The following is a 14,521-nucleotide window of genomic DNA, read 5'->3' as shown; positions in this document are numbered from 1 at the left end:
CATTGATTGATTTGCACATATTGAAGAATCCTTGCAGCCCTGGGATAAATCCCACTTGATCATGGTGTATGAACCTTTTAATGTGTTGTTGGATTCTGTTTGCTAGTATTTTGTTGAGGATTTTTGCATCTATGTTCATCAGTGATATTAGTCTGTAATTTTCTTTTTTTGTGATATCTTTGTCTGGTTTTAGTATCAGGGTGGTGGTGGCTTCGTTGAATGAATTTGGGAGTGTTCCTCCCTCTGCAATTTTTTGGAAGAGTTTGAGAAGGATTGGTGTTAACTCTTCTCTAAATGTTTGATAGAATTTGCCTGTGAAGCCATCTCGTCCTGGAATTTTGTTTGTTGGAAGATTTTTAATTATAGTTTCAATTTCATTACTTGTGATAGGTCTGGTTATATTTTCTAATTCTTTCTGGTTCAGTCCTGGAAAATTGTACCTTTCCAAGAATTTGTCCATTTCTTTGTGGTTGTCCATTTTATTGGCATAGAGTTGTTTGTAATAGTCTCTTATAATCCTTTGTATTTCTGTGGTGTCGTTTGTGATTTCTCCTATTTCATTTCTAATTTTACAGATTTGCATCCTCTCTCTTTTTTTCTTGGTGAGTCTGGCTAAAGTTTATCAATTTTGTTTATCTTCTCAAAGAACCAACTTATAGTTTTATTGATCTTTGCTCTTGTTTTCTTCATTTCTATTTCATTTATTTCTGCTCTGATCTTTATGATTTCTTTCCTTCTACTGACTTTGGGTTTTCTTTGTTCTTCTTTCTCTTGTTGCTTTAGGTGTAAGGTTAGATTGTTTATTTGAGGTTTTTCTTGTTTCTTGAGGTGAGATTAAATTTGCTATAAACGTCCATCTTAGAACTGCTTTTGCTGCATCCCATAGGTTTTGGGTCGTCGTGTTTTCGTTGTCATTGTTTCTATGTATTTTTTAATTTCTTCTTTGATTTCTTCAGTGATCTCTTGGTTATTTAGTAGTGCACTGTTTAGCCTCCATGTATTTGTGTTTTTTACAGTTTTTTCCTGTAATTGATGGGCTATTATTATAAGTAATGCTCCTATGAGCATTCTTAAGCATTTCAATTAGTGAACATATTTACTCATTTCTGTTAGACACATACTTAGGAGCAGAACAGAGTACGCATATATTTGGCTTTAGAAATAATGCCAACTACTTTGTTTTCCAAAGTAGTTGTGCCAATTTGCAGTCCCACCAGCAATGTACAAAAGTTCCAGTTATTCTACATCACCAACATATTTTGGCATCCAGCCTCTTTAATTATAGCCTTCATAGTGGTATCTCATTGTGGTTTTAATTTGCATCTCCCTAATAATTAATGAAATTGAGTACCTATTTGTATTTATTGGTTATTGGATATGGCTAATAAAGTGAAGTGCCTGTTTAAGTCTTTTGCCCATTTTTCTCTTCTAAATCTTTAAAAGTTTGATTTGTAAATTCTTTAAGATAATGTATTTTAATGGTCATCTAGAGATAGTGCCTCCATATTTGAAGTATGTCTACAAATAGTGTATATGTATTTGTTTTGGTGCACCCTTCACACAGCCAGGAGTTTTCGGATTAGAAATTATTAAAAGACCAGGTAGTTGGGAGGTGAAAGTAAAGATAATGTAGTTGGCAGAGTGAGAATGAGGATTTTGTGGTGAGCTGGAGAAAGTTGAAACAAAATGATCTGGGTCCTTGAATTGCTGTCCCATTTTGATTATGACTGAGAGATAATAACAGAGCCAGCTCAGTGTTTTACTATATTTTGATGTTCTCTGACATGTGGTTATCACAGGCAGAGGCTGTATACTACTGTTTTTATGAAATATATGGATTTTCAAGATTAAAACCCTTGGGGTTAAGTGAGGGAACACTATATACCAAGAGAGAAATTAATAAAATTTAAACCCAAGTAGTCTAAGAGACTTGGACTTTGACAAGTTAGTGAGGAAAATTATTTGGAACAGTTGGACTTTGAGGGGACCACAATTTATTCCACACAGCTGGTTGGATGCTCTGTTGACCTGTAAATCTTTGTCTAACAGATAGCACTGATCTGTTGCCAAGAGTTGTTAGCAGACTATTAGTAAATCAAATTTCATAACCAGTATCTAAAAATTGGATTTCTATAAGTATTTGCTTTTGCCATTACATGTATTAATCAGTGGTCATCCGCTATTCTGTTAGTCTTCTTTTCATGATAATAAACATTTCTTAATTAGTTTGTATGATTATGTAACATTCCTTTTTACTAGTATAATTGATTGGAACTAAAATTACTCTATTACTTCATACCAATAAGTAAAGTTTAATTTTGTTAACATTATTCAACAAAGAAAAAACCTGTTTATAACAGTCTAATTTCTACCAAAAACTTAGAAAATGTGATTTTTTTTTTTTTTTTAATAGCTACTTTATTTATTTATTTTTAGCTGTGTTGGGTCTTCGTTTCGTGCGAGGGCTTTCTCTAGTTGCGGCAAGCGGGGGCCACTCTTCATCGTGGTGCGGGGGCCACTCTTCATCGCGGTGCGAGGGCCTCTCACTATCGCAGCCCCTCCCGTTGCGGGGCACAGGCTCCAGATGCGCAGGCTCAGCAGTTGTGGCTCACGGGCCCAGTTGCTCCGTGGCATGTGGGATCTTCCCAGACCAGGGCTCGAACCCGTGTCCCCTGCATTGGCAGGCAGACTCTCAACCACTGCGCCACCAGGGAAGCCCGAAGATGTGATTTTTTAAGAACCATTTTTCTCATGTAAGGTCAACATTATAGAGACAAAATAAAACCAGGTTTATGTTACAAATTAGAATTATTTGAAGAACTTTTTTATGAGGCACCAAAAAAAAAAAGAAGTCCCCACAAGTGGTGGTAAGTGTTGCCATGTCACATTGGGGACTTAGACGTTAACTTAATCAATTTCTTTATACTTGGTGGCAAAAAATAGCAAAAATTACAGAAAAGCACCATTACTATTCTCTTAAACATGTCTTGTTTCTCAGTTCTTCCTAGATATAACCTTTTGAGATGAACAGTCTCAAGTAGTGTGGTTTGGACTCAGAGATGATATAATTTCTCTCTTTACACTCTTATTTTTTATTTTTGTATTTCAAAGTAATTTAACCTATTTAGTTTGACCACAACCAAATTTACTAAAACTTCTGAAAATATATTATTATGAAATTTTTTGACTGATCACCATCAAGTAATTTAGAAAAAACACCTAAGATGTAAATGATACATGCCACCCATATATTATAAATAATTTAAACTAATTGTCCTTTACCTGTCTCCTTGTCACCGTTAGTTTTTCTCATTCTTCATTTTTCCCCTCAATGTTTTTCAATTTTGTATATAATATAGTATTCTTTTATTTGAAGTTTTCTGTTTCTTTTCAGCTCAACAAGAAGATGATGAATTTGTGTGTCAGATAATTTATGTCTTCTACCAAATGGTTTTCCACCAAGCCACAAGAGATGTCATAATCAAGGAAACACGTATCCTTCAATGTTTACCATAGATAATGACACTTCACATATTAAGAAAAGATGCATTTTTAGGTATTTTTTCTTGCAAGTGTTCAAATATTGTAGAAAATATCAAGTTTTGAAATAAATTTAGAGGGCAAGCTATTCTTCATAGAAGCTATTTACCCCAAATCAGTATATAGGTAAGATACATTGGAGAACAATTTTATTAACTTGTCAGGTTTCCTAAAAAACCTAACAAATATCTCATACCTTCCTTCTCTATTAACATAACTTATATGTCACAGGTTCCTAGGACTATCCTTAGTCCTCTTTTAATCTTACCTTATTCACTATACATGGGAAAACACATCTTCTATTCCCATGACTTCAGCTCCTATGCTACTTATATGCTAACAAGTATTTGATATCTTCGAAACCTCTTTCTTGAGTCCCAGGCATTTGTTGCTAACTGCCACCTGGATGTCTTCCACCTACCTAAGGGGGCATAGTATGGCCTATAAAGCATTATAATTAAATAATATAATATAATATAATTAAATAGCCCTAATTTTAAATGCACTTACTAGCTACAGAACATTGGATAATGTCCATACTTAATTTCCTTGAGCATACAATCTTGCATCTATAAAATGGCCATAATATTATTAAAATAAAAAGACCTCCTATAGGATAGCTGTCAGTACTAGTGGATTTAATAGTAATAGTTCCCAACACAGAGAGATACTCAGAAATTGGTATTTTATCACTATTGCATCCAAAAGGGTATTCGATATTGCTAACATCTACCTCTCAAAAAGTCTACCTTCTGTATTCATGGTCGATAATAAATGTCATCCACCCAGTCCCTTAGTTGAAAATGTTGTGTCTGCTGTCTCTTTTACTACATAATTAATCATTCGTTTATTCTGCAAACATTTATCAAGTTCTGGCCATCTAACAGATACTGTTTTAAGTGCTAGACATATAAAAGTGTCAGTCCCTGTACTCAAGGAGTTTATAGTCTAATTGGAAGGCTAGACAAGTAAATCAATATAAAATTAAAATCCAGTGTAATCAATGTCATAAAGGTATGTACATCAGGCACAGGAGAGGATATATATAAACCAAGTCTTGGAATGTCATGAAAGGCTAGCAGTGGATGTATCTAAGCTGAATCTTTGTGATTTTTGTTTTTTTTTAATTGTGGTGGTCTGCTTATTTGTGTACAAAAAAAGAAAAAAAAAGCTGCTTTCAAATACTGCGTAAAATCGTTCATTACCCATATGAAAAATCTAAATTGTTTTTTGCGTATATCTCTTCATAACCTGACCTTAACCTATTTTTCTAAAGTTGCCCTTTAACCTTATAATACACAGTTTCTCTTAGCATACCAAATTTCTCATCATTTATCAGACATTACCCTCCCTGTCATAACTTATTCCCTCTTCGTATGCCTTGTCAAACTCAGATGCATTTTTTTTTTCTTTTTTTTTACCTGACAGTCTCCAACTCATCAAAGATAAGTTTATAAGCCATCTTCTCAGTTTAGCCTTTCTAATCCTGTGCCTGCCTTCTTACCATTGGGAGTAATTTCTTTATTTTTCACCTCTAATAAAGTACTTTAAATTATGTATTTATATGCCTGTCTCTACCAAAAGATTTTGAGCTCCTCTAGCTCAAGGACTGGCTTTGTCTTCCTTTTATCCATACCCAAAACTTATAGTACCTGCCATGTAGTTAGAACTTGTTTAGTCAATGAATTCATGTATCTAAATGGTAAATGCTCTTTAAAAATTTAAAATTTAATTGGGATACTTTTTTATACACTGGGCTATTGCTCAAAACATTTTGAGGCTCCTCTGGTGTTCAGAGCCAATAACACGTGCTTTAAGTATTAACATTGCCTTTCTTTTGAGGACAAGTTTAATTTCTGGAACCATATAAGGTCTCCAAGAGTCAAGTCTGATTAAAGCAAGTTTAATTGAGAAATGTTCATTTTGCTAAGGGCTGTCAAAATGCAAATACTATTTTGCTGTAACAGCTTCACTAGAGAGAACTCTTTTTATCATAAAGTAATAAATATTTTTAAAATGTGGCTTATAAACTAACTCTCCCAGAAAGATAAATTCGAAATACACTTTTGAGCAATGTTAACATCGTTGGAATAACTTTTCAGCTGTGTTCCATGGAATGTGTGCCTCTAGAATTAATAGTTGCTTAATGAAAAAAGGTTCTGTGATAAATGAGTTTGGGAAACACTGAGTTAAAGTTAAACAGATATTCTTGCTGCAGGGTCTTCTTGGAGCCTTTAATATGCTTTTCTGGGTTGAGAATCTCTAAAAGAGTATTTTATGTAGAGAAGATTTATATAACTCCAGAAGTCACTGTAAGAAACACATGTTAGAAAACATTAAAGTGAAAGTATAGCGTTTTTTAGGTAACTTCTTTGGAAGGCAGCCCCTTGTTTATGTGTCATCTCATAGTGTTTCTTCCTTAGGACTAAAGAAGAATGAAGCGTTTAAAGTACATACCAGGTGCCTGACACACAGTGAATAAGTGTTACCTCTGCTCTGGTCTGTCTGTTTTAAATGTACTCTCCGTACCTTATTTGCAAAGCTCACACTATTAAGACTACTTGTATTTGATTTTTTCTTCTCAGTGTAACTTTCTTTTCATTTTCTCCCAAGTGCGATTTTTGTTAAGCCATTGAATCTAAAGTCAATACTTTTTAAATAGTTATTCTGAAGAATATAACGTGTTGATAATGGTGGGAGTGGGAGATAAAAGATCTGCTGAATTAAAATTTTTACAAAAGCATCAAGGAATATTAGATCTGATGCTTTAGTCCATGTCTTAAGATTGGATAAAGATTGCTGAAGGGCTTCAGCCCAATATTTTGGTTTTCAAAAAACAAGATTTTTGTTGATGTCAATGATATTTGAGTATGTCTCGTATTTTGTAACATAGTTTAAAATTATTATTTAAATATTTCACCATAATTTTAAGCATTTTACTGTGATTTTTCTCTATGAAACCAATATACTTAAATATTTTAAATAAAATTTATTAGGCAGGAAATCATTGCTTTTTCCAATTTTTTAAGTTAGAAAATCTGATCAACATTATTTGATAAAATTTTTAACAGAATGAAAGAAACTTGACATTTTGAAATGGTTGGTGTAGACTTATTTTAGGTAAATATATGATTTATATTAAGATGTTTGAAATATTAAAAATGGCTCTGAGCACAACTCATAGGAATTGAGAACCAGTGCTATAATAATAATTAATTTTCATATAATCCCGACAGTTTCAGCATGCAAAATAAAACAACCCAAGTTTGACTAGATCCTTTTAGATTCCCCCGGAGAATTCCTAAGAGTTTCCTAAGAATTTTATTTTCATCTTATCCTCACAAAATCCACGGGTAGTATGTAGAGTAGGTCTTATTTATTTATTTATTAAATAAAAATTTATTGAGCACCTGTTATATTCTCAGAGCTGGGGATACCATAGTGAACAAAATAGACCAAGTCCCTACCCTAATGGAATTTACATTCCAGTAGAGAAAAGAGGCAATAAACACCATATTCTTTACAGATTTTTCTAAAAATGAATTTGAGTGTACACAGATATATTTTCCTGTATATTTTTCTACATTTTAAATATATCCCTTTTATTCCCCCCCAAAAATAGTAAGTAGCACTGATGAATAGAAGATCTGGGTTAACCTCTGTCTTTGCCACTTGCTATGAAACTTGATAAAAATTTTTTGGCATTATAATCATTGCCTCAAAAAATGTCATTTGCTTGTACACATGTGCTAGAGTTTCTTGTTAGAAACTTGTGGGCTTTGTTTCAAATAGTTTTAACCAAGACCAACTTTAAGTATTGGAGATTATAGCTTTCTCTTTCTTCACTGCCTCTTTTAGATCCATTGAGGTTTCTTTATTGATTTGAGTTTTCTTTATTCTTCCCTTTTCCCCTACTTGTTATTTATACATTCCATTTCTTTTCTTTTGTGTTACCCTTAAAGTTCAATGTGCATTCTCACCAAGTTCCAAACGAATATATCTGTTCTTCTACTTGTAAGTCTAATGTCTCCACTTCCATAGTCCATGTTATTTGTTGCTCTCTAGTATTGTAATTTCACCTCATTTTTATAACATAAGATTTTTATAACATTTTAAAATTATTATTTTGATTATCCCTTTTTAAAAACCAGTGCTTATTTAGGATTTATAGTATGTTAAATAGTATAGTATGTTTTCTCATTTACTGTTTTTTCTTGGATTCAGTTCCTTTATTTTTCTGCATTGATTTCTTTCATAATTGATTACATTCTCTTATACTGCTTAGTGAACATCTATGAGTAATAAATATATGTGTATCTGAAAATAACTAGTTTGTCCTCTTTAATAATAATTTAGCAGAATATGGAATTCTATATTTCCAGTTATTTCCCTCAGCAATTTGAAGGTATTTTTCCACCTTGAATTGCTGGCAATGAGAAGTCTGTAGTCTACTAATTCTCTGTCATAAAGTCTGATGACAGTTTACTTTTTTTTCCCTTATAAGTGACTCGATCTTTTTGCCAGGAAGACCAAAGTATGTTTCTGTGTTTTTTTAAAGCCAAGTAGTTTTATTAGAATTTGACTTGGTGTTCATCATCCTTGCTTGATTTTTCCAAGTATGCAAATATAGTCTTTCAGTATGTAGTTTCGTCTTTTTTTTTTTTTTTAATTTTAGGCAAATTTTCTTGAGTTGTAGTTTATAGTATTTGTTCTGTTGCTTTGGTTGTTCTTTAAAATTTCTATCAATATTATGTTGGATCTTCTTTGCCTATCTTTAGTATCTGTCATTTTCTAATCTTTTTAATTTCTTTTCATTTTTTAAAATTTTACAAATTTTCTTCTTTTTTACCTTCGGTTTAACTTAGAGTTTTATCTGTTGCTTTTATTTACTCTTGCATTACTATAAACTTAGTTTTTATATATTTGAAATGATTTTTACATTTATTTTTGGTTATTTCTGGAATTATTTCTCTGAATTTTCTAATTCTGATTCATATTGTTCTTTCATATATATCTATTGATTTCTTAAATTCTTTTATTTCTTTTTGAAATATTAGGGTTGCAGCTTTCAGCTTTTATGTAAAAATGTCTTATGTTTTCTCTTCCTTATAATAACCATACCCATATATGGGGTTTGACTATGATTCTTTTCTGTTGTGTGAAATTTTTTGTATGTGAATTTTTGTGTGAAATTAATTTTTCTGAACTTTTAGGAGGGTCAGGTCAATCAAAGTTTTACAACTATGCAGCTGTAGAGCTCCTTCTTTAGTTACTTTCACAAGTTTCATGGTTTCAAAAATATGGCCTTGGATTTTCTGAGATTTACTGGCTCTGTTTTCCTTACCCATTTTTATCTAGGTTTTTCTCCCCCCTTTCTTATCCCTGTTATCCATGTTTTTTAAATAAATGAAATATTAAATATTTTTGGTCATCTTGTAGTAATGATTTTATTTTAAAATTTGAAGTTAAATTTCAGATTAACATTTGAATTTAGAGAAATGCAGGATTCTCTAACATGATTGAATAGCTGCAATCTCAAGCACAGTTTGTTTCTTTAACCACTTTTTATTTAGAGGCTCCAGCATATCTCATAGATCTGATGCATGATAAAAATAATGAAATCCGAAAAGTCTGCGATAATACATTAGATATTATAGCGGTAAGTAATTTTTCTTCCTACACAAAGTATAATAGTCTTTATTTTGTGGGGCGAAAGAGACATTGTACACCTGTTTAGAACTTTGCATTCAATATATGCATTGAATTTGAATTTTGGTAAAGTTCAGAAGATGCAATGATACTAAATTCACTTTTTAATTGAAGTATAGTTGATTTACAATGTTGTGTTAATTTCTGCTGTAACCAAAGTGATTCAGTTGTACATACACATACATTCTTTTTAATACTTTTTTCATTATGGTTTATCACAGGATATTGAGTATAGTTCCCTGTGCTATACAGTAGGACCTTGTTTATCCATTCCATGTATACTAGTTTGCATCTACTAACCCCAAACTCCCACTCCATCCCTCTCTAACCCCCTTGGCAACCACAAGTCTATTCTCTATGTATGTGAGTCTGTTTCTGTTTTGTAGATAAGTTCATTTGTGTCATATTTTAGATTCCACAAAAAAGTGATATCATATGGTATTTGTGTTTCTCTTTCTGATTTACCTCATTTAGTATGATAATCTCTGGGTCCACCCATGTTGCTGCAAAGGACATTATTACATTCTTTTTTATGGCTGAGTAGTATTCCATTGTATATATGTACCACATCTTCTTTATCCATTCATCTGTCAATGGACATTTACGTTGTTTCCATGTCTTGGCTATTGTGAATAGTGCTGCTGTGGACATAGGGATGCATGCATCTTTTTGAATTATAGTTTTGTCCAGATATATGCCCAGGAGTGGGATGGCTTGATCATACGGCAACTCTATTTTTAGTTTTTTGAGGAACCTCCATACTGTTTCCCATGTGGCTGCACCAGCTTATATTCCCACCAACAGTGTGGGAGGGTTCCCTTTTCTCCACACCCTCTCCAGCATTTGTTACTTGTAGACTTTTTAATGATGGCCATATCCTGACTGGTGTGAGGTAGTACCTCATTGTAGTTTTGATTTGCATTTCTCTAATAATTAGGGATGTTGAGCATCTTTTTATGGCCTGTTGACTATCTGTATTTCTTCTTTGGAGAAATGTCTGTTTAGGTCTTCTGCCCACTAAATTCACTGTTTAAACATTATTAAGACCTTTGGCTTTCAACTTTTAAGTATAGGCTCCTTACTTAAAGAGATTTTTTTTTGTTTTTTTTTTTAAAGAAAGGTTTTTAATTAATTAATTAATTTATTTATTTATTTTTGGCTGTGTTGCGTCTTCATTGCTGTGCGAGGGCTTTCTCCAGTTGCGGCGAGCGGGGGCCACTCTTCATCACGGTGCGCGGGCCTCTCACTGTCGCGGCCTCTCTTGTTGCGGAGCACAGGCTCCGGACGCGCAGGCTCAGTAGTTGTGGCTCACGGACCTAGTTGCTCCGTGGCATGTGGGATCTTCCCAGACCAGGGCTCGAACCCATGTCCCCTGCATTGGCAGGCAGATTCCCAACCACTGCGCCACCAGGGAAGCCCCTAAAGAGGTTTTATACATATTCAGAGTTTTAGATCTGGTCTAAATGCCATCTCAGAATCACTTGTTTTTCAGAAAAATTATTGCAGAGAAGCAGGGAGTTTGATGACAGTTTTGCCAAAACTCAGCACAGTCATCTTTGCAGTTTGGCCATTACATTTTTTTAATAAATCAAATCTTGTATCAACTATTTTTTCAATTCTTTGATAATTTTTGTTGTAGACATAGATTTGTTTTATAAATCGCTTTGGAATGATGAAACACCCCAAAATTTTAATGTTATTCATGACTTTAGAAGTTTTTACAGTATATATAACTGTAAGAATTCGATCAGAGGGTTAATCTGAGCCCTGGATTAGAAACTTGCTCACTGTGCAGACTTTTCTTCAGACATTGTGCTGCCCTTCTGCCTGGACTTGACCCTTGTACCTGGGATGTGCTAGATGCTGGATTACTTTGAGTATTTTTCTCACCTATGGCATACACACATGCACAACCTACTTCCTTCTTTGGGCTGGATTTACACTGTTTATTTTGGCTCATCCTGTAAAAAAAATTCTTGAATATAGCCTATACAGTAGTTTTTCAAAGTTTTACTTAAGTGTTTTAAAAGGATCAGGATAGCAGCTTAAAGAATCAATTAACACCTTCCTTGAAATCCTCTAAGTTGGCATTTCTGCTAGTGATTTCGTTACAAAGTCAGATTACCACCAGGTACTTTCTGGTCCATTTCATGCATTTTATTTTAGAAATTCATCTTATTTGATTTCATCTGTTTTTTTGGATTTGACAAAATATATCATTACTGGTTTAAAAGTAAATCTTTAAACCATTACTGGTTTAAAACTAAAACGAAATCTTGACATTTTAGCTTTGATATCTAAATTAAAATAGGGAAGCTTTATGTATTAAATCCTTGCTCCACCAAGATGTTTCATACATATAAGCCACTGGTCACAGGGTTTATGAACAGTTTCATGACTCATGTACTATTTTCTAGATCACTAATGTCATTGTTGTATATAAAGTATATAGTATAAGAATAAGAAACTTCTTAAAGTTCTATATCTGATTATCTTACCTTGAGCAATGAGGAAAAGAGAGAGACGTCAGTCTGTTATGAATTGCCTTTATCATGCTTTTAAAATTACCTTCTTTTGAGAAAAAGTAGATGGAAGGTAAAAATATGTTTAGGTTTATGTATTAGGTACGTTTGGTTTAGAATACAGGCTAGTGATAGTTCCAAAAGGCCAGCTTAGTCTTATAAAAATCTTTATTGTAAAATGTGAATTCATTTGTCATAAGATAAAATTTTCATTCCCAGTTATTTCTAAGCTCTGGGCTCAAGTCTCTCGTCTTAAACAGGAGTTATCAGGAGTTATCCCCACCCTGTGTCTTCTGTCCTAGCTCTCTCTTTCTCTTTAGAATCAACATTTTGAAAAAAATGTCTGCATATTACTTCCTTCATTTCTTCACTTTCCCATCCTCCTTTCTACATTCCCCTTTCTCCTTTCTACCAATTCTTGCTTCTGCCTCCGTTACTGCATTGAAGTGGTGCTTACGAAAGTCACCTTGACCTTCATTTTTCTAAATCCAATGAATATTTTTAGTCTTCATTTTACTTTGTTGATCCTACCCTCCTTGCAAGAACTTATAAATCCTGGTCAGAGTTAAAATATAAAATCACAAAGAAAATTATTTTAGATTATTACATTCATAAAAAGCCTTGTGAATAAGAGGACTTCCAAGAAGAATCAGCAAAGTGAAACTGGTGATATATCAGCTAGCTCTATATGGTTCCCTAAGATGCTGTCTGATCATGTGAGTTAGCATAAAACAGATTTGAACAAGCAATCTGAAAGTTCACCTAATCTCCCTGTGCCTCTCTGCACTGGACTCACAAAGTAAGCATTTGATATGGTGCCAAGTAATTTTAGATTGTTTCATTTCATACTTTGTAAAACTTAAGTCTGAAAAGGTACTCAGAAATACTAGAGTTGTTAAAGTGAGACTATTTAAAGATATTCACATGTGAATTATTCATGTGATCTGGAAGTCCTATGCTGTGCTACTCAACTGAGTCATAGTCATAGCTGAGTTTCTCAGAAGAGAAGAAGTAGTCCAGTACAGCTGATAGGTGGGCACCAGACTCTGGAAACATCCCATGTTCTGCGAGAAGAATGTTTTTTTACCTGTCTGCTATTATACACCTTATCGGATTCAAGGCCCTGGCTCAGTTTTATCTCGGTGATAGGAAACTGCACCACCAGGAGCAGCTTCTTCCCGAAACATTTTTCTTCCCTTGTCAGTTGATAGGGATTCTGATCTTAGATTCAGCTTCTGGCCTCTGTGAAGTGGCAACTTGATCCAATAGAGTATTGCATTTAGAGTACAACTGATTCTAGTTCTCTCCCTGCTGAACAATCTCAGGCGAGTCACTGTTTGAAGATTTAGTTTACAGTGACACTTCTGAGGACTAAAGAAGTTAGAGAAAATATATATGAAGCCTCTGCCACTTGATGGTCACTCAGTATGTTGTGTTCAAACTAAACCAAAATTCACACCAAGTTGCGAAGTTTACATATAGATTCAGTATCTGGATCAACGTTTCCTTTCCTTAGTACAGTTAATTCTTTATGTTATTTTCCGTTCAACTTTTAAAATGATGTGGGAAGATAATCTGTTCACAGTTTGGATTTTAACTCTGGAAAGTTACTTGGAATATATATTTTGGCCAGACATATTTCTATTTGTAGTTTACTTTAAGATTGGCCTGCAAAATGGCTGAATTTGGCATTTTAAGACTTCATGTCAGGGAAGTTAACAGAATAGGTCAATTTACTGAAAGGTGTTGATTAGGACAGTGTAGAGAAATAGGAAGCTACCTTTGCTAGTGTAGAAGTGCCCCACGTGTTAAATTACCCACGTTCTGAATCTGTGGTGACTAATTTGGATTTGGACTCAATTTATCAGACCAAACCAGACTAACCTCAGACCAAAGTTATACTCCTGGTTTGCTGGGCCTCATTTGGAAGAAATTTGAGGAGTGGGGCATTTTAATGCATCAGTAAAAAGACAGCTTCTCAGGTCCACTTGGGACGTAGCTGCCATTCTTTAGTTCTTTGAGCTCAGACTCTATTACTGATCACGACGCAGGGTGCTATTGGCTTGTCCCAAATCTTTTTAAAGAGTAAAACAAGAGGAAATTGACTTAATTTGAAACAGGAGAAACTTTGATTAGACACAGCAAAGATGATGAAACACTAGAAATAGGCTGTCAAGGGAGAATGTGAAGTCTGTCCAGTTAACATTAGTAACAGTTAAATAACCAGCTTTCTAAAATAGTTTGTTAGAAACCTGCCTAAAATGGAAGTGGATGATCTCTTAAGACTCTTTTCTACCTCTGGATTGTGATTGCCGAGTATTCTTGACGTGGCTATGATCAAAAAAATACAGAAAAAGTGGGAACATTTGTAGCTTAAGGCGATTTATCTTTAAGAAAGCAAACTTCTTGCACTCAAAACAAACATCATGGAATAATACTAAGAAAAATTAGATGCCTTGCAAACCTTAGGGAAATATGCCTTCTGCAGTAAAGTGTTCTTTCCCCAAATTATAGAAATGTTACATTAGTGATGAAGTGTTTAATGTGCTTAGGCCCAGGCCCTCAATTGGTGAATTGAAACAGATATGTGTTCATAGTACTCTTTGTACCATAGAGGATTACATGTTTGGTGATGCAGTCTCTATGGCCTCATCAGCAAATTGTTGCCTGTCTGACTAGGCTTTGCATGTAGCTTTGGGAGGCAGGGAATGGGGCAGCTGCAGAGAGGAGAAGGGAGGCCAGGAGAGAGG

The 14,521-nt window shown here is 34.0% G+C and overlaps 1 protein-coding gene across 2 annotated transcripts in view; it reads left to right on the top strand.

Moving 5' to 3' along the window:
• The window catches only part of KIFAP3 (kinesin associated protein 3), a 167,503-nt gene that overhangs the window by 109,776 nt on the left and 43,206 nt on the right, over positions 1–14,521 (top strand). For both annotated transcript variants that reach the window (XM_068541225.1, XM_068541224.1), the window contains exons 16-17: positions 3,395–3,493; positions 9,114–9,199. In XM_068541225.1, the coding sequence (XP_068397326.1) occupies positions 3,395–3,493; positions 9,114–9,199 (185 nt within the window). The remainder of the gene's footprint in view (positions 1–3,394; positions 3,494–9,113; positions 9,200–14,521) is intronic.

Source organism: Eschrichtius robustus, chromosome 3, assembly GCF_028021215.1.
Source record: "Eschrichtius robustus isolate mEscRob2 chromosome 3, mEscRob2.pri, whole genome shotgun sequence".
In the NCBI taxonomy this organism is placed as follows: domain Eukaryota; kingdom Metazoa; phylum Chordata; class Mammalia; order Artiodactyla; family Eschrichtiidae; genus Eschrichtius; species Eschrichtius robustus.
The sequence above is the reverse complement of the archived record's forward strand: the minus strand, read 5'-3'. Positions and strand labels throughout refer to the sequence as shown.